The 20276-nt window shown below is 41.6% G+C and overlaps 1 protein-coding gene across 6 annotated transcripts in view; it reads right to left on the bottom strand.

Moving 5' to 3' along the window:
* The window catches only part of fstl5 (follistatin-like 5), a 122551-nt gene that overhangs the window by 90020 nt on the left and 12255 nt on the right, over positions 1-20276 (bottom strand). For all 6 annotated transcript variants that reach the window (XM_061834572.1, XM_061834567.1, XM_061834569.1 and 3 more), the window contains 2 exons: positions 15725-15872; positions 8569-8599 (listed from right to left, as the gene is read on the bottom strand). In XM_061834572.1, coding sequence (XP_061690556.1) covers positions 8569-8599; positions 15725-15862 — 169 coding nt within the window. In that variant the 5' untranslated portion in view covers positions 15863-15872. The remainder of the gene's footprint in view (positions 1-8568; positions 8600-15724; positions 15873-20276) is intronic.

Raw genomic sequence — 20276 nt, 5'->3', positions numbered from 1 at the left:
GTCACGCAGCCCTTCATACAATCGGTGCTCACGAGGTAGCCCTCAGCCTCTGAAAGGTTGCTAATCCCTGATGTAGGTACACACCTCTATACACACCAGATATAATAAGACGGGAAAAACTACTACTTTCAGAGACGCTAATTATGGCAGAAATGCTAATTACAATTTGAAACGTTATCGGTAAACCGCACTAGATGTCAGTAACATACTGTCGTCGTCGTCGCCAAACCACTGCTTTGGTCTTGTTCTTGTGCTATATTCGACTGTTTGCTAAATACAGTAGTAACGATAATACAAAAAATATATAAAGTGGGTTTGACCAGGAAGCTGGTGTTTGACAGACAGCTCTGCCGGCCAGTGCCGAGACTTTGCTTTAGAAGCCGTTTTCTTTGCCTTTTTACCTACATGCCTTTAAAGGTCAAGTGTCATGAAATGGATGATTTTTAGTATGTTATTCATGAAAAAAACGGCAGCCAGCATGGACCCATTCGTTCCTCTTGAGGGATTCGTTTTCGAAAAGAAGCAGGAAGTGACGTACGGGGCGGGAGCGCCCTCCAGCGGACTTGTTTGTTTCTATTAGTTTTACCAGCGGGAAGGTAACTCGTTGTTCCATGGTGTTAGCCAAAATGCTGGCTTGTTGCATTGCCGGATATTGCTCGAACACTCGGGAGGATGGATTCGCTCTACATACTTTTCCAAGAGACCGGTTTGTTGTGAAAAATGGATTGCACAGGTGCCAAAAACGAGAGCTTCGTGGGTTCCAAATGACAGGTACGTGTGTATACAGCTACTGAAAAAAAATAATTTGGGGTGGACCACGTACATAATGTAGCAAAAGATCCGCGTATGTATGACAGGGGTGCTACACGTCTAGATGTGCGAGTCGGACGGCTGCCGCGTCGGCGTTGCTCGGGCTATGAACAACGCCGCCGGCAATGGCACACTCAGCCGCGTGCGACGACAACGCCGGCTGGCTGCTGGCCTTATCGGCCGGGGTGGCTCATTTCCGCTGCGGAAGTGGATCGGACGGGGAGGCGATCTGGCTGCGATCCGCATATCATCTAAATATGGCTCGAAACAATAGGGTAATATTGAGCCAGTAACTTCTCTTGGTTGTGAGATGTTCTCTTCTTCAAAAAGAGCTTCCGTGTCTTAAGGGGTGTGTCCTACAGTAGGGGGCACAGCGTGTTTTCAATGGCGGATGTCCGGGGTGACGTCACGGACAGGAGACGCAGCCAATAAGGCGACCACTTGGATGTCGAATGACACTTCCGCATGGATGACGCACTCTCTGCTCATATTTATTTTTTTGTATAGACATTGAAGTGAATAATGTTATATGTATTTTTCATTACAATATCTATTTTAGAATGTTTATATGGATGACACTTGACCTTTAATCAGACATGCAAAAGAACAAAAGCTATCTTGACAATGACACTTTGCAGGTCTCAGCTGGAGGTGCAGAGGGTGTATTTTTAGTGCGTCTGTTGTCATGCAAAGAGACGATAATGTATGCGCGACTTTCATTAAAGACCCGACGGGCCGCTGTTTTTTTTTTGTTTTTTTTTTTTTTTTCTTCGCCGCCCTCCCCTGTCTCGCCAGAATCTACATGCCGCCACTTTGCCGACAAAGAAAAGACGGAAATAAGTTCTTTTGACTCGGGCGAAGATAAATATCAAGCCGAGGCTGAAACCGCAAACTCCTTCACGCGGTCCCGCCCTCCTAATTGCTGCGCCAGTGACAACATTTGAGCTCCTGCTGGCATAAACAAGTCGTGAAGATTTTATGAGAAGCTATTTGAGGCGTAAGAGCTTTCTCCGTCCCTTCGGAGAAACGCCGCTAACTCGCTCGGCTTTGAAACATTCATGACTTCCACCTCGCAGATTCTGAATTTTTATTTGATTTTTTTTTTTTTTTTTTTTTCCAAATCAAGAAAAAAAAACAGTCAACTCTCCATTGAGTTCAACGGGAGAAAACACTGGCATTTGCTTGCTCTCTGGAACAAATCAGCTGTAGGCTTTGTAAACAGTTTCACACAGGAAACACCAAAACTCTTGTCGAAAGTAAGTGAAACCAAACCTTTGTAGAGTTGGGTTTTTTTTTGTTTTGGTTTTAAATAAAAATCGACAGAACTTGGGTTCCATTGTTTTTGTTTTAAATTTTGCTTTTTTTATGTCTAAAAGACTTGTCAGATATTTGTCGTTTCTTTTCAAATAGGTCTTCTTTTTTTTCCATTTATGTCCAAGAAAACCACTTTTTTTCAGAATTGTGACTCATTTAAAAATATATATATGGCTTTCTTATTTTTATGACCGATCAAAAAAATTTTTTTTTAAATCAGAAGCTGGGAATATTTTTTTATGTATGGGTTTTATTTTTTGTGTCAAATTAAACAACTTTTTTTTTTCAAAGTGACATCAATTGTGGGGATCCATTCAAAGAACTTTACAGCTTATTTTTATGCATAATAAATCATTGTTTTCATCAGTAATTTTTTTTAAATGCCTTCTTTGTCAGAAGTTGGGATTCATTATTTCTTATTATTGCTTATGTATATTATTTATTTTATTTTTTGCATGCAATCAAGCAACTTTATTGGGTCAGAAGTGGAGTCAGAAAAATATGAAAACATCCCACCTCGAACAGACGCCGTACTCCCATGGTGACAAAAATGTTACTTTTTGTTTCTCCCGGCATCTTTTCACATTCATGCCAAACAATAATATTTGTTATTTATGAATGTTGAAGACTATAAATGATAATGCGATGTGGTTTCAACTGTTGTTCATTGTTCTAATTACGGGTAGACTAATTGCCTTTGTGCTCACAAAAATTGTTTGAGGAGATTATCCCTCAAATATGTGAAGTATTATACAAATATGTTTTGTTCTATAAAAGCCATAGCAAATAATTAAACCGATTTAAACTGCAGGACGGACAAACACGTGAACAAAACGGCTTAGCGACGAGCATTATTGTTGCAGCAATATTTCGAGGACACACAGCAGTTGTGCGCACAAAAGCAGTTGCGTTTTACAAAATGTCTTCTTTGACAACTTTTCCAAAGTTTGCATTTTATGAATATATTTGACCAGTTTTGAGTTAAAATGTTAAAATTGTGTTGTCCTTACATGTAAACAACGCAATATTTTTCATACAGGGTATAAAAAAATACTAAACTCAAGAGATGAAAAATATACAAATATTTTAAAATTATATCAATATTTGTAAAAAAATTGAAACAATCTGATCTTAAAAATATAGAAAAAAATTGTGATAAATACACATGAGAAAAAATAAAGTATTACATTGAAATTACACTTACTGTGCATCGAAAATAGTGAAATGAAAAATACAAAAATATGAAACAAATTCATGAAATATAAAAATCGAGTATACCTATTACTTGGAAAAAATGTTTGGGAAAAGTATATACATTAAAAATTATAATATTAGAGAAAAAAATACTAGAGATAAAAAAAATCTACACCATTCAATTGGAAAAATAGAATTTCTATTACAAATATTGAAAGATCTAAATAAAGCCAAGACAAAAAAAAACAAAAGGATTAGAAAAAAATACAAAATACAAAGGGAACTAAAATATTAGATGGAAAATACAAACTATAAGACAAAGAGTTACAAACCATTTGATTAAAAGCAAACTATTCCATTACAAAACTCTACAAGAAAAAAATTCAAGCATACTAGATGAAAAAGAAAACAATTATGGCAAACAATCACTTTTCTCCTCCTCTGTCTTAAAAAAAAGTGTTCCAAAAAGAGAGTGGAAGTTAAGTTTTCCCGGTATCTACATATTTTTTTTTTTTTCCCCAGTATAAAACATCACAGCTCCAGAATCCGTGTTGCGTCGTGATGCCCGCTGACTTGCTGTTTGGAAACGGCGCAGCGGTGGGTGACAGAACCACAGGGTGGAGCGCAGATGGCTGCACTTATTTAAAGGTGCAACCCGTACCCAAGGGGGGGTCGCCGCGACTCGCTTGAAATGATTCAACCTCTACTGTTTATACGCGTCTGCTCGCGTACAAATGACTGGAAATGAAAATGGGCGGAGGCTAACCGAAGAGAGGCCTAATCAAAAATAAATGGGAAAATATTTTGCATCAAATGACTCCACCTCTGCTTACTGGCATTGTGCGAGCTTACAAATGAAACGATTAAAGGACGGAGGGAGGCTGACAAGTTGACTCGGCGGGCAAACAAGATGTCATCGGACCATTTGCAATCCGAGGCCACGTTCAGACACTATTAAGACGCGTCTTTGAACACATTAGTCACATCGATTGGCTGCCGGGCAAAGGTCAGGGAGGCAAATATTTGCTGATTCGCCGACTGCAATCTCCCATTACGCAACTGCGGTTTCCTTTTCGTTTCAAAAGGCTCCTTAAACTCAACGCGGCAAAGCAGAAGCTTTTGAGTGCGCTGCTGAAAAGGTGCTGATTGGATCTGTCCCAGTTCACTTTGATGATTTTTATTGTTTTTCCATAAAGCACGGGTGTCAAACTCATTTTTGTGGCGGGCCACATTGTACTTACGGTTTCCCTCAGGGGGCCGTTATGACTGTGAAACCATAAAAAGCTGTAATCGCCTCATCATATTTAGACATAAAACTGATGAACTAGTTTTGGAATCGTAAATCAAGAGTAATGGGGTTTTTCAACTATTGTTCATGTTTGGTAACACAAAAAGAGCTTGTAAGATTTCAACGTTATCATGAGAATTAGAAATTTTGGTACAGATTCCCACAAGAATCACGGAAGTTGACGCACATGATTTCCCTTTCAAGTCATGTAAAATCAAGTGGCGGGCTGGATATGGCCCTCGGGCCTCGAGTTTGACACCTGTGAATTCCAGCAATCAGAATCTGAACCATGATCAGAATCACCTTTAATCTGGTTTTGGAATTCATGTTGTATGCAAGTGCCTTTATATTAATGCTGCCCCCCCCCCCCAGCCCTCCAGGTCGCTGCCAATACAGTGAAGAAAATAAATATTTGAACACCCTGCTATATTGCAAGTTCTCCCACTTAGAAATCATGCAGCAGTCCGAAATTTTCATAATAGGTGCATGTCCACTGTGAGAGAGATCACAATGTATGATTTTTTTCAACAATTTATTTGTGTGATAGAGCTGCAAATAAGTATTTGAACACCTGAGAAAAACAATGCTAATATTTGGTACAGTAGCCGAAGCACACAGCCAGGAAAACCAAGTAGTGGCTCGGTAAGAAGCATATCAAGGTTCTGGCGTGGCCTAGCTAGTCTCCAGACCTAAACCCAATAGAAAATCTTTGGAGGGAGCTGAAACTCCGTGTTTCTCAGCCACAGCCCAGAAACCTGTCTGATCTAGAGAAGATCTGTGTGAGGGAGTGGGCCAAAATCCCTCCTGCAGTGCGTGCAAACCTGGTGAACAACTACAGGAAACGTTTGACCTCTGTAATTGCAAACAAAGTCTACTGTACCAAATATTAACATTGCTTTTCTCAGGGGTTCAAATACTTATTTGCAGCTGGATCACACAAACAAATTGTTAAAAAAAAAAAAATCATACATTGTGATTTCTGGATTTTTCTTTTTCGATTATCTCTCTCACAGTGGACATGCACCTACGATGAAAATTTCAGACCCCTCCATGATTTCTACCAGGGTGTTCAAATACTTATTTTCTTCACTGTGCGCGGATGGAGAAGTTTGCCGTGGGGCGGAGTGATCCAAATCAGCGATACGATGACATCACGGCAGGCCAGTGTGGCTCGGTTGTAAGGATGGCGAGCCAGCCTTTTGGGTGGTCTGCCAAGCGAAATGTTGCCTGTAAACTAATGAGTCGGGCCTTCGTGACGAGCTCTCGGCGCAGGAACTCCCAATTAGCGAGCCCGCTGGCAAACGTCTTGTCGTTTTTTTCCCCTGGCTTTTTGCGTGTCAGCCAAGTCTTTTTCGTCTTTGTGCGTGACAAAAAAAAAAAGTAGACGCGTATCATCCGTCTCTTATTCGTATTGCTCGCAAACTCGCTGTATTACATAAAAGCCCTAAAAGGTTGCATTTATAGTTGGAACCGGATATTTATGTATACCATTTAAAAAGACGTACACTTTTTTTTTTCCCCCCTCTCTGTCTGGCATGAAATCAGATGAAACCTTTCCTGTTTTGGGTTAATTAGTATTTCCAAAATGTTTTCTATTTGCTAAACACAAGAATAATGAGGTTTTTTTTTTTTTTTTTTTTTAAATACAATTCTTTACCTTCTTCAAGTTAGAAGTTTACACACATTTCAATAGTATATTTATTTTTTATTTTATTATTTTATTTATATTTATCTTTGCAGATTTAGAACTGCCGATCAAGCTATTTGACTGAAGGGAAAATATCCATTTTCTTTAAATTGGACATTTATCAATCCATACGGAGCCTCGGTTAAGATCGTTGCTCCTTGTTCGGATGTTTTGTTTTCTTTTTGTTGTTACCGTCGTCAACGTGAACTTTATTGTCTGACTTTGCGATGAAATCCCGGCTCAGGGGTGGACGCTGCTCGTAAAAAGAGAGACATTAAGGCTCAATTGACCTCACTGGTGTAATCATCTGAAGGCGACGTGTGTGCGAGGTGATGCCTGAATTATTTATGACTTCCTGTCCTCCTCCTCCTCCTCCTCCTCCTCCTCCCTGTCCTCGTCAATGTCGGGGCTGCAAACTAGTTGCCAAAAACAGGCCAGAGTGAGACCTCCCCTCTGGGCGCGTGATGCTAATGCAGCATTCACAATTACCGCCGTGACCTTGGCGAGGTGTCGTCCGGTCTGGAAGGAGACTTTCGCGTTCGTTTCAGGGCATTTTTTTTTTTTTTACTTTTAAGACAGCTTTTTTATTTTTCAAAGTTATCGATTAATAATTGGCTAAAGAGAAAAGTACGCAATGTAACACACAGGTGTCAAACTCAAGGCCGGGGGCCAGATCTGGCCCGCCGCATGATTTTATGTGGCCCGCGAAGCCAAATCTAGAGTATCAATTTCCATGATTCTAGTAAAAAAATATGTACCAAAATTTCAATGTCATATATCATAAATGGGGCGGCACGGTGGATCAGCTGGTAAATTGTTGACCTCACAGTTCTGAGGACCTGGGTTCAATCGCGGACCCGCCTGTGTGGAGTTTGCATGTTCTCCCTGTGCCTGGGTGGGTTTTTCTCCGGGCACTCCGGTTTCCTCCCACATCCCAAAAACATGCCACATTAATTGGACACTCTAAATTGCCCCTAGGTGTGATTGTGAGTGCGACTGTTTGTCTCCATGTGCCCTGCGATTGGCTGGCGACCAGTTCAGGGTGTACCCTGCCTCCTGACCGTAGACAGTTGGGATTGGCTCCAGCACTCCCCGGAACCCTCGTGTGGATAGCAGTAGAGAAAATGGATGAATGGATTTCATCCGGTGCCATGGTGTATGACTGGTTAGACCCTCTGCCTCACGATTCTGAGGACTGGGGTTCAAATCCCGGCCGCGTCTGTGTTGAGTTCCCATGTTCTCCCGGTTCCCGTTTGGCTTTTCTTCGGGCATACCGGTTTCCTCCCACATCCCAAAAACATGCATTCATTGGAGACTCTGAATTGTCCCAAGGTGTTATTCTGAGCGTTGTTTGTTTGTATGCCTTGCAATTGCCTGGCAACTAGTTCAAGATTGCTGGGATATGCTCCCGCACTCCTGGGACCCTTGTGAGGATAAGCGGCTCAGATAAACGATGGATAATATTTGATCCCCCAAATCTGGCCCAGTGTGGCATCGATAAATCATGGGAGGTGGTGAGTCCATGTCAAAATTGGAACATTTCTTTAGTTTTGACCAGTTTTTATTTGAAATATGTCCAAATTCTCCGTTTCTGCACTGAAGTGGCGTTAGCACTCCTGCGAACCTCGTGAGGATAAGCGGGAAAGAATATGGATGGATGGACTTCTATTTGCCTGCATTGGCACCTCTGGAAAGGGCGAGTAGTTTGACTGTTTTCCATTTGCACTTAGTGCTGTTATACAGTACCTAAATACTCAAAACATGCCTAAACACTTAATTAATAAAGGTTTAAGGAGCTTTTGGATGAAAATTTACATGATTTCCTATGGGAAGATCCACATACGTAGTGCACGTGCGCTCATATGCAGTACGTTTCTGTTAATTAAAGAGAGCTTGAGCAAAAAGGCAGAGGAAAGTGGATGCGTCTGCTAAATGCGATTCATTAATAACATAACGACGACTACTAGTGTGCCCAAGTTAACGTGATCACCTGATTGCATATCAACACAAAGAGACTGGCAGTGGTGGCAAGTAATTAAGTACAAATACTTGTTACTGTAGGTTTGTACTTGAATAGTCGATTTAGTTATCAGTACTTTACTTGAATAATTATTTTTTCTGACTAGGGTTTTACCACCAAGATTTGACTTTAAAGCAAAACGAGTTGAATTAACATGAAGATACTTTATATTATGTCATGCCTTCAAGCACACTCATGTGTCATGTGTTGTTGAGGGTGGAAAATGAATGAGGGAATCACAAATTGGAAACTTACCCTTCATCTTCAAGCTCGCGGGGATTCCATCCTGCGGGATGAAGAGAAATCGGAGTTAAAATAAAGCATGCAAGGAGACGGGCAGCGATTTTTTTCCCCGATTTATTGGCGTAAACAAGGTCCCGCTGCTGTGCTACGCTACGTACAACTGGCCTGGCCGGCTATCTGTAACTGTTCTCATATCTTAGCGATCGGCGCGATTGTTATTCTCAAGGAAGAGTTGGTGCCTGTTTAAGTCAATGAAATGCCTGAAGAAAGATAATTCCAGAAAAGACAATAAATAACAGATATAGTATAAGGGGAGTAAAAAAAATATATTAAAAAATCCATAAATTGATGAATACATAGGTGTGGAACCGCGAGTGTGCCACTGTAATTGGCTTCCAATGTCTAGGAACTGTTTTTTAAAGCATTTTTTAGGGTGTTATTTAATTCAACTTTTTTTGTGAATCATTTTATAAAACGTGCCCTGTGGAGCTTTCAGCTGTCAGTCAAAATACCGTAATTCACGGCCTACAGACTGCACATAATTATAAGCAGCAGCGAGTACATTCGTAAAGGAAATACAATTTTTGGCAGCCGTGTAAAAGCTGCAAGTGCCCACACTGAAACTGACATTGAAACACGTGATATTTACAAAGAAAGACAGTACACAGAGAGTTTAAAGCTAGCGCGGCCGTGCTAATGCTAACACTAGCGCCGTCATGCTAACATGGCCGGTTAAAAAAAAAAAAAAACATACTGGTAAAAATCACTGAGACACAGCAGTAACACGCCAGCGCAGCGCTAACAGGCCCAGAGCGGTAAAAGTCACTTCCTCGGCACATATATTCCACCGGTCTCACTCTTACCTTTTCCGCTCGAGTGCCCCCACGCAGCCGTTAGAAAAAAAATGCTAAAATTAACCGCATCACCACATAAACCGCAGGTTTGAAAGCGTGTGAAAAAAGTCGCGGCTTATAGGCTGGAAATTACGGTACTTGTATTCTCTCCTGCCTCGTTCAGAGCGATGCAGAATCAGTTACAAAAAAGGTAAATCGAGGGAAGGTTCAGTGTGTAATCATTTAAATGACCCTGAAAATGGAACAGAAATGCTTGGGTAAATTTTTACACGTGAAAAATGGGTAGAAAAAAAATGTATAAACGGTAAATATATTGTTATCCTATGCTATGCTATATGAACACAGCCTTGGACCTCCTCATGTATTTCCCCTCTCCTTTCAGCCGCCATTTTCCTGCGGAGCCGTGGCGACAATCATCCAAACAACTCAACAGGATGCCATTTTTGTCACAACACATCCGATTACTCCCCACAAAGGGGAAAAAAAAAAATTGGACGAGTCACACATCGGTAAAAAGTAACTCGCGAAAAGGAGGTAGTGATGCATTTACTGCTGCTGGAAAAGACAGGTTTGCGACATCTCCACAAGCCTGATGGATGCACGAATCTGGAAGAAGCTGCCATAAATATTTGATCCCTTGCAACACTTGTTCTTGTTCCTGCACAGAAAATTCCAGGCTGGCTAGCTGGGGAGGTGTTATGAAGAACGAGATGCATTATGCAACAGGTCAACAACCAACAAACGCAGCTGAACGCCTGCTGAAAATAGCAAATGGAAAACACAAATGCACAAGCTCCAAACAAAACAATTCTCCTCAACTTGATGCAATTCACTTCAATTATTCCAAATGATTCACTCTGACCATCACGCGAAATGCACTTTAAATCACGATGGAATTCACTCCAAATGCGATATGACGTGATTCATTATGAGTCAGATACAATTCGGTCCAACTGTCATATAATACGATCTACTACAATATGGAGAATCGGGAGTTGTTGGGTGGTCAAAATTGGGCTGGTGGAGTGGAGACATTCATTGGTTGGAATGACCGTAGGAAATCGGAATATATACATATATAAAAACCGGAACTTACTCCAATTCACGTGGACATTGTTTTGTAACAGAGGTACTGTCACATTTTTTGTCATCTTTCATTTCAGGTAGCGTGGCCTTCTCCCTCCCGTGTTTCCGGCCAATCTTCAGTCTTTAAACTCCTCTGGCTTTATTTGTAGTCTGTAGAATTAATATCATTTACAAGCTGAGTTTTTTTTATACTTGCTGTTGTTTCCACCAGTACCTTTTCCCCTCAAATAGTGATCAGATGTTTGATATCATAGTTAGCCTTTTTCCGTTTCAATGTAAACCCTAAATTATTAAAGCTTGGACGTTTTCCTTATAAGGTGTGAGCAGAGCTCGGCAGAAAATGTGCAGGTTCGCCAGCTCACCGGCCGAGCTCAGTGGTGACCACCTGTGGCCTTGCGCTATTCTTGCCTCTCCACTCACGGTGTTGAGCAGCTGACATTTGGCAAAGCTCCGCAGGTAGCCCCAATATTACACTGAGTCTTTTTGAATATGACACACACAAACACACGCATGTTGTTTAAACAGTGATTTGCCCCAGGGCCTCCGGGGAGAGCAAAATAGCTCGCCTCTCAGCTGTAGAGGGCGCCGTCCGGTCGAAATCCCCGGATGACCGCCCACGTCCTCATGCGCTCTCACTTCGGCTGTATCTTCTTTGTAAAACCCACTCACCCCACCAACACGTCCTCCGCAGTAGTCCAAGAGTCCTTAGAGTTCACATTGAATCGAGCGGCCACATAATTCCAAGCGAATAAGCACACCGGTTAAAAATGATGATCACTAGAAAGATGGCAAGATCTATTTTTTTTATTATTTGTACTTGACCATAGCGACCACAGTCACGCTTTGTCACATGCCGTATAAAAGCAAAAAGGTTCTGGCGAGGTTTGTTGGAACTACTGTACATGTCAAGAAAAACATCATCACAACTTTGAAGAGAGCTTTAAAAGTACCATAATTCCCGGTTTACAGAGCGCACCTGGTTATGAGCCTCACCCAGTACATTTGTAAAGGAAATACTATTTGGTACATACATACGCTGCAGCTGTGTAAAAGCCGCCAGTGCCCACATTGAAACACGAGATATTTACAAAGACGGTACACGGAGAGTTTAATGCTAACGCTAGCGCCGCACTAACGCTGGCGCCACCGCGTTAACAGCGCCGGTTTAAAAAAAAAAAACATACCGGTAAAAATCACTGAGTCACCAGTAACACGCTAGCGAAGCGCTAACAAGGCCCGACCGGTAAAAGTCACTTCCTCGGCACATACATACGCTGCAGCTGTGTAAAAACCACAAGTGCCCACATTGAAACCCACATTCACCCAGAATGAGTTTAACGGTGCGGTAATGCTAGCGCTAAAGGGCCGGTTAAAATAAAACATACCGGTATAATTCACTGAAACACCAGCAACACGCTCGCACAGTGCTAACGTTAGTGCAGTGCTAACAGGGCCGGTAAAAGTCACTTCCTCGGCACATATATTTCACCGATCTCACTCTCACCTTTTTCACTCGAGTGCCCCCTTGCTGCCGTTAGAAAAAATGCACAAATTAGCCGCGTTCCCGCATAAATTCTTCGGAAAAAAGTCGCGCCTTGTAGGACGGAAATGACGGTAATTTGAGAAGGTAACAAAGACCAATTACTGATTTATTTTTTTTTTTTACATTTGATTGTGTTGCATTCCATTTCAAATTAATACAAGGTTGTTGCTAAATGCACCGCAGATATGCCAGTCCACAAAATGACCACAACCGTGTCTAGTCTGCCACCTTGCAGTTATGTTGGATTTGCACTCTTCACGAAAATAGAGCCCTCGGTCTTGCTGTTTGTTGCCTCACATGTTGACCTCTTCATCTCAATCTTCCTCTTCCTCACAGCCCTGAATACCCCCCCACACACACACATACACACACACACACACACACACACACACACACTTACACACATTTCTTCCCGATCCCCTCTCAACTCATGTTAATCTGGATTATCTGTGAAACCCGACCAATCCGGCACGGTTTTGCGTGACCACGGCCGGCCTTTTGCCCCCATTTTCTTCCCGTGTTGACGTCACCGCGTGACGTCTAAAAGAAAAGACAACAAAAACCAGAACGGTTGATTAACTAGTGTGGGTTTTTGGATGGAAACCTTTTGTATAAGTGCAGGAATTTACAAAACCAACGATCTCAAGATTCCTCCATTGGACTATGCAGTGTGGTTATCATCTAGCAGAAAAAGTTTAATATTTAGCTTCACATTTGTTTCTAAACTGAAAAAAGTATCGAGGAGGAGTCCTGTCCCAGCCATTTGATTGCTGTGGAATCCAGCGAGCGATCGCGTCGCGATGATGTGAGATCCAACGAGGTTTTTTTGTTGTTGTCCGCTTCTATAGCAAGCCCGAGCTTGTATATGCTACATAATAACTTGGGATATTTTTATAGAAACTGTTACAAAAATGTCATTTTTTTGTTTGAGTGAACTTCGGTGTGTGTGTGTTTTTTTTCTCTGAGTAGAAAATGTCCAATATTTAGCTTCGGACTAACAAAAGTAGTGATACAACATTGAGTCACATGTTCTTTTTTTCTCCTCTTTGATTGAGTGATGGGAAGGTTGTTTCGCCGGTGTGACGGTCTGAGCGCTCCCCAGTGCTGAAAAGTCTCCTTGTGATTAATGCGCACGTGTTATTAACAGGGGAACTCAGGGTACGTAGCAGACGCTTACTGGTCTCATAGTTCCCCTTCTTCTACATAGAGGGAGCTAACAAAAGTTATAACCTCACCTTAAAACAATTTTGTCTAAGTTTGCAAAATATACGCGCATGTGCATCAATCGCAAGGAGATTTTCCAGCACCGAGATCGCTCAGACCGTCACACCGGTCATCAGAACCGTGCGACAGAGGCTCTAACCAGTCATCCACCGTGGGACTGGATAAAATATCAGGGGGATTTTTTTTAATGGCAATTAAGCAGTATCTTTGTTTAAAAAAATGTAGTTTTTATACCCAAAAGGGTACATTTTTAGATTGAAAGTCAAAATCTTGAATAAAGTTGAAGAAAACATCATCACTATGACTCATTAGAGTTAGTCACAGTCCAATTTTTCTCAAAACAAATCTTAAGATCTTGAAATCTCATGAGGATAAGGTTTTAGGGCGACACAGTGGATCAGCTGGTAAAGCATTCGCCTCACAGTTCTGAGGTCCCGGGATCAATCCCAGACCTCCCTGTGTGGAGTTTGCATGTTCTCCCCGTCCCTGCGTGGGTTTCCTCCGGGAATTCTGGTTTCCTCCCACATTCCAAAAAGATGCAACATTAATTAGACACCCTAAATTGCCCGTAGGTGTGATCGTGAGTGCGACTATTGTCTGTGTCTATGTGCCCTGCGATTGGCTGGCAACCAGTTAAGGGTGTACCCGCCTCCTGCCCGTTGACAGCTGGGATAGGCTCCAGCACTCCCCGCGACCCTCGTGAGGATAAGCGGTGAAGAAAATGGATGGATAAGGTTTCATACTTGACAAAATGTAATATACATGCATGCGCATTAATCACAAGGAGACTTTACACCACCGGGAGCGCTCAGACCGCAACACCGGATACAAACTTTTTTTTTTTTTTTTTTTTTTTAAACCACGTGAAATTTGGTTGGAAAATTTTAGGAAAGAAGAAAATCTGTTCCAAAAATATTTCTGCACAGATGTCTTTTTTTTTTTAACTGCTTTTGATCTATTCTAACATTTAGCTTCCAATTTGCATGCTACCAATCGCTCAAGCAGTCCTTTTTTTCCTTTTTATTGATGCAGTAGCCAATGAGTGATCGCACTGCAGTTAAGGCTTTGATCTCAAAGCTGATTTTTTTTTTTTTTTTGCTGTTGTTGCAGGTAAGCGGAAGAAAATGGATGGACTGGACTTTTTTTCTTCATAAATAGTATGTCGGACAAATCTGCATAGATTTTTTGGGGGGATGGAAACTGTTTGGAAAAGGGCAGATATCCATCACGTCTCGCACGGTTGATTTGCGTTTGTAGAATTCTAATGACGGCTACGACGCTTCTTTTGATCTTCTCGCCGAGAACGTCTTAATATTTGGTTTCCTATTTGTATTTGTGCAAAGAAAAATAATGACACGGTAGCTCTGTCTGGGCTGCATTTTTTTTCCTTTATTGATGAGTATGTCACCTCTTTTTTTTCTATCAAAACTGTTCACAAAACTTTTCCCAAGTGATTTAAAAATTCAATTTTTGTTTTATTTAAAATATATTGACTTCCTTGACTCCTTTCAGAAGAAGTTAAATATTTAGCTGCGGATGTATTTGTTCTGAGCAAAATGATGACTGCAGCGCGGTCCAAATGGAGCATTTATTCATTTGATAGATTTGGTGTGCGATGAGCGATGCCGCTAATTAAGCGAGATTAAACAAGTTTGAATGTTTGCCTCAATTGCTGTCACCGTCAATAAGAAATTGAGAAATTTCTAATTTGTCGAAAGCCCAGATATTGATCAATGTTTTCATCTTCTTTTGTTATTTCTGACTCATAAAGAGTGGGTTGGACAAATGCACGTTTCTTTTCATGGAAATGGGTAAAAACTCTCAAAACAGTGCTTTTCTCATTCTCCCCATCTCCTTTGCAAGCGTGCCGTCTTTTCCGTTTTATTAATGGCCGCGCTGCTGCTTTGAAACCCGGTGCAGGAAATTTCCAATTTTGAGCTTTTCGATTTGTGTTTGTACGCCGAGAAAAGTAATGACAGTGCCCCGCGAGTCAAATCGAACAAATTATCTCAAATCAAGGCTTAATCTGCTTGACCTGAGTCTTCGCAGATATTTCTTCTCACATGGCTTTTGTGTAAATGCGTTTCACTTTCTTGAAGCAATTTCTCCTTTGCTATTGAGAGTTTATTACTTGTTTATGAGTATGTTTATCCTCAACTAAGAAATACCATAATTCTATAGGTGTAGATATTATTTAGTTTTTATTGTGTTTTTTCTTCCTTGTTTTTCAAAGCCCAGTTTTGGCAGAACAGTCAGTCATGCCTGAGCTGCACATTTTTTTCCTTTGATTGATGTCCAATCAGATGAGCGATGGCACGGCTATTTAGCAAGATAAAAAAAAGAAAAAAAATGTCATCGCCAAATGCTGTCACCACGAAATGGAAACAGATATAATTGATGGCCGAAAGTCCGACAGGAAATTCAGCAAAAAAAAAAAAAAAAGCGCTCGGCAAAACGATACCTTATGTCGGAATCTCAAGACGGGCCGATAAAGCCGCGACCACTCCGATCCCTCGTCGTCGTGGGGCCTCCCGTCCACGTAAAGGGCCCCAAACGCCGCCAGGAAAACGGCCGCTGACCAGCATCTGGCCGCTGCCATTGGTCTTCTCCTGTCGAGGACAACGACGAAAAAAAAAAATGTAATTAGCGATTTAAAGCAACGCCATCGATACCGTCCCCCTGATTAGATCTCCGTTTGAATCAATTACAAGGAAAATAGACGCGTCACCAGGAGCTGGAGGTTGGGGGAAGACAATTGCACAAAGGATTAGGACAATTAAAGCAAGGCCTAATGAGGCCCAGATTCCACGGTCGCGAGCAAGTTTCTTCATACGCGCGCTCAAAGAATTCACTTTCAACGCACCGTCGAGGATTCGCTCCATTGGTCATCGTGCCGAGGAAATATGTTCCAACGTAAGCATGTAAACGCCGGGAAACAAATGTCGTGTCGGGTTTCATGTCCACCTGATGCACCGCTGACAGGTACGACTGTTTTCCAACACTTGCTTAACGTATTTTGTGGCCAATAATTACTCAGAATGGGAAATGATATGGGAAGCAAAATATTGCTGGATATAACAGTTGCAAATCTGCACAGTCAAGCACGAAAAATCGTTACAAAATTTGTTACAAGTACAAATACACAGATATTGGAAGACGTCGCTTATTTTGTGTAGTCTTAACAAATATTCCCTCTAAGATGCGCCACTGCGCAACTGCGCACTTGCCGCACACTCTCAGCGCACATGAAAACCGGTCCAGCGCAGTGAACCACAGCCAGACATCTTTTTTATTTTACGGAAGCACACGGTCTCTGACAAGCTTCTGCTCAACCTACTTCTACTTCCTAGTTTACCCGACACCGCCCCCCTCCACTCTTAAAGGAATACACTCGTAATTACAAACAGAACACACATCCGCAACTTTATATCTGTGGGCATGACTGGTGGACCACACCCGTAACTTTATTTCTGCGTGCATGACTGACCACATGCGTACATTTTTCAAATGTGAATGAGTCATTATAATAAGACTACAAAATTCTAACAAACGTCTTTCTTTTGCCTTTATTAACATCATTAAAGTTCAGGTAAAATGTTTGCGGTTTAAAAGTGCTTCATGATTTTTTTTTCCCCCCACCCTTCATTTTTTTTCCCAGCATTGGTCTCTGTATGTACCGATCTCGTAATACAGCATTTGCGTGATCATCAAAATCGTCATCTCCAAGCTGATGACTTATTGTAAATGAAAACGATATCGTTCGCAAATATCAGTAGTGGCATTGTAAGATTAATGACGACAAATTAAATAAACGCATCCTAACAATAAACACATCAATACCTTCTAAAACCAAACTTTTTTTTCCCCACCCCTCATTTTATTCCAATGTATTGATTATTGCACAATTGCGGTTTCGTGTGTAATAATTATAGGCCGCATATGGCTGAAAAAGTACATAATATCGATGTCCGACATATCAAGGACAAGGTCACTGACAAGGAACAGTAATTGTGATATTGTTGGCAAAATATTGCTAGTTATGACAAGTCGGACAAACACAAGGTTGCGATTTTCGCCAATGTTCTACATCCTCTCTGCAAAGAATAATAATATAATTAAGATTTCCATAAGATATTTGAACAGCTCATCTGGAGTTTGCAGATGAAAGCACGCACACATGCACACACACACTTCTTTGGCGTTTAGCAATTACTTTCTCCATCTGACGCCTAAAACAAACCAGATAGCATCTCCTCCTCGCCCGTCCCCAGACGCCCTGCGACTGGAAAGAGGTATATTTGCGACGCAGCCGCTAATTAGCGTGGAATTTAGAGAAAGGACGGGCTTAAAAAAAAAAGCAATTAAGCGACAACAACAAAAAAGGTAATAAATGATGCGCACTAACTGTTGCAGGTCGGAGCGTTAAAACCTTCACAAAGATGTTGTGCCTTCAAAGTGCTGTAATAATCCGACACGAACTGGGAATTTCCGTTTCAAATCCCACAAGAGAAATTTGGACTGGTGACCGATCCAGGGTGAAGTTTGATGGGAAAGGCTCCAGTTCATTTAGAACTGGAGATTAGGAAAAAAATGGATGTATGCATATTTAAAAAATATTTAAAAAATTTCACAAAAACTGCTTTTTATGTGACTTGGGTTCGCATCACTTCTAACGCATTTATTTGTGCTTTTTTTTTTTATCATTTATTCCGAATTGACTTTATGTAAAAATATTTTTTTCTGTTGAACATTCATATTTTTAATGGGTTGTAACTGTGGTGTACTGTAGTTATTTTTTCCCCATCCTCCCACTTATTCACATTTTATTCTATCATGTTGCAAACAGGAATTGAACTTAATTTAAATTTTTATTTGTATAACTTATTTACTTTGTTACATTTATAAAATATACAAAGTTTTGGAAATTTGTCAATTTTGTATTTATTGTGCAATTTTTTTATATTTTTCAATACAATTAGATAGATAGATAGATAGATAGATAGATAGATAGATAGATAGATAGATAGATAGATAGATAGATAGATAGATAGATGTGTGCGTGTATTTGGATGTACAGTATTTGGTGTATGGAATATTTAGCATTATTATTATAACCATTCGTAGAAAAAATGTTTTGTGTAAGTTTTTGGATGGATCGCCAGCAGAGAAAGCCTCTGAAAGTTCTCCGCACGCCTGATTGACTTGCACCTTTATCGGGCCCTTGGTTGAGTTGCGTTTCCCGGCGTCGGGGCGCATCCCTCCCCGTCGGGAGGGGCGCACGCAGCAGCTGCTTCTCCACCTCACTGGAGCTGCAGTGGCGGAGATAAAAGCGAGCCGGATTACTTTTTCCCCTCAGTATCGTCTCCTGGCAGCGGCCCAATCACTCTCTTTGTGTTAAATGACTTATTAATGAAGCGGCTCCCGGGGTGCGCACACACGCACACACAAATACCGTAGTTTCCTACAGTGGGACCTTTAAAGTTCTACAGCCTGACGATATACAATTCAGAATTCAGCCAAAATTTTCAGGTTTGACTGTGCTTTTTCTTTGTTTTTTTGGGTGGACACAGGAAAAAGCGGCCTCGAAAAAAGCTGCCTGATAATCAGCACCGTGTACTGATAGGCACCCCATTTATGTTCAAATCACGTCCAAACCCACAGGTGAAACCATTAGCCTCAGCTTAGCGCTTACATCGGATCCTTTAATGTAGCGCTACTCATAATAGACATCCATCCATCCATTCCTTTTCTGTCACGGTTTTCTCAATTTGGGTTGCTGGTAGGTGGGTGGCCTAAGCACAGCTTTGCTCGAGATGCGAGGTGCACCCTGAACTGCTCCCCAGCCAATCGGCGGCCACATACTGTATAAACGATCACTCATTCACTCACACTCAGACAATTTAATCTTGTTTCAAGAATGCAGCAGGAAACGGCAGGATCTGAGAAAACTCACGCAGGCTGAACATGCAAACGCCACACAGGAAGGCCGGAGCGCGGATTTTAAAACACAGACAATTTAACCTCGACCGCTGTCCCGCCAGTCACTCACATTTGAAAAATGTACGGGTGTGGTCAGTCATGCCCGCAGATATAAAGATACAGGTGTGGTCCACCAGTCATGCCCGCAAATATAAAGTTGCAAGTGTGTAAAAGTAAGTTTCTTTCGGCTTGTCCCGTTAGGGGTTGTCAAAGCGTGACATCTCAGATGAACGCTCATATTTGTTTGGCAGTTTTTAACGCCGGATGCCCTTCTTGACGCAACCACTTTTGGGGAGTAGAGGCCCCAGTGTGTGTTGTTTCTAATTATGAGTGTACCCCTTTAGGAGCGGAAGAGGGCGGTGTCAGGTAAACTAGGAAGAAGAAGTAGGGTTAGCAGCAGAGAGCGTGTGCTTTTGTGTTTAAAGACGTCAGGCTATGGTTCACTGCGCTGGATCGGTTTTCACTTGCGCTGAGAGTGTGTGACAAGTGCACAATTGCGCAGTGGCGCAGCTGAGAGGGAACATTGGTCAAGACTACACAAAATAAGCGACGTCTTTCAATATCTATGTACTTTTCGTGCTCGACTGTGCAGATTTACGAGTGCGATGGCGCGCGGCTGCAATACGCGCCTCTAAAATCACAGTGACTGTCGTTCCGCCCATAACAAAGATGTCTACCAAATTGTTGTTGATGTTGACAGGTTAGGACAAAAAAACTCAGCTGTCCAGTTAGCTACATTTGGTAGCGATCATGCTCATATACAAGGTGGAGTTCCTTTGAAATATCCTTGAAAATGATCTGAAAATGGCTGCTTCCAACCAAAATTGCAGAGCTCCTGTATCTTTTCAGCCGTGTCTTCTAGAGCCTTTTTTTTTTGGTGTGCTTGGACTCGTAATTGTCAAAGCTACCAAAACGTCACGTCGCTCAGTGAAACCGGCTTCCGAGGCTGAATTTGCAAAAACTTCACAGTGGTGCTACCCAGCCAATATTTCTCACACAAAGCTTGCTCAGGCTCAAATGAATCTTGTTCAAAT

This window comes from Syngnathoides biaculeatus, chromosome 11 (assembly GCF_019802595.1).
Source record: "Syngnathoides biaculeatus isolate LvHL_M chromosome 11, ASM1980259v1, whole genome shotgun sequence".
NCBI classification, from domain to species: domain Eukaryota; kingdom Metazoa; phylum Chordata; class Actinopteri; order Syngnathiformes; family Syngnathidae; genus Syngnathoides; species Syngnathoides biaculeatus.
This window is presented reverse-complemented; position numbering and strand designations above follow the sequence as displayed.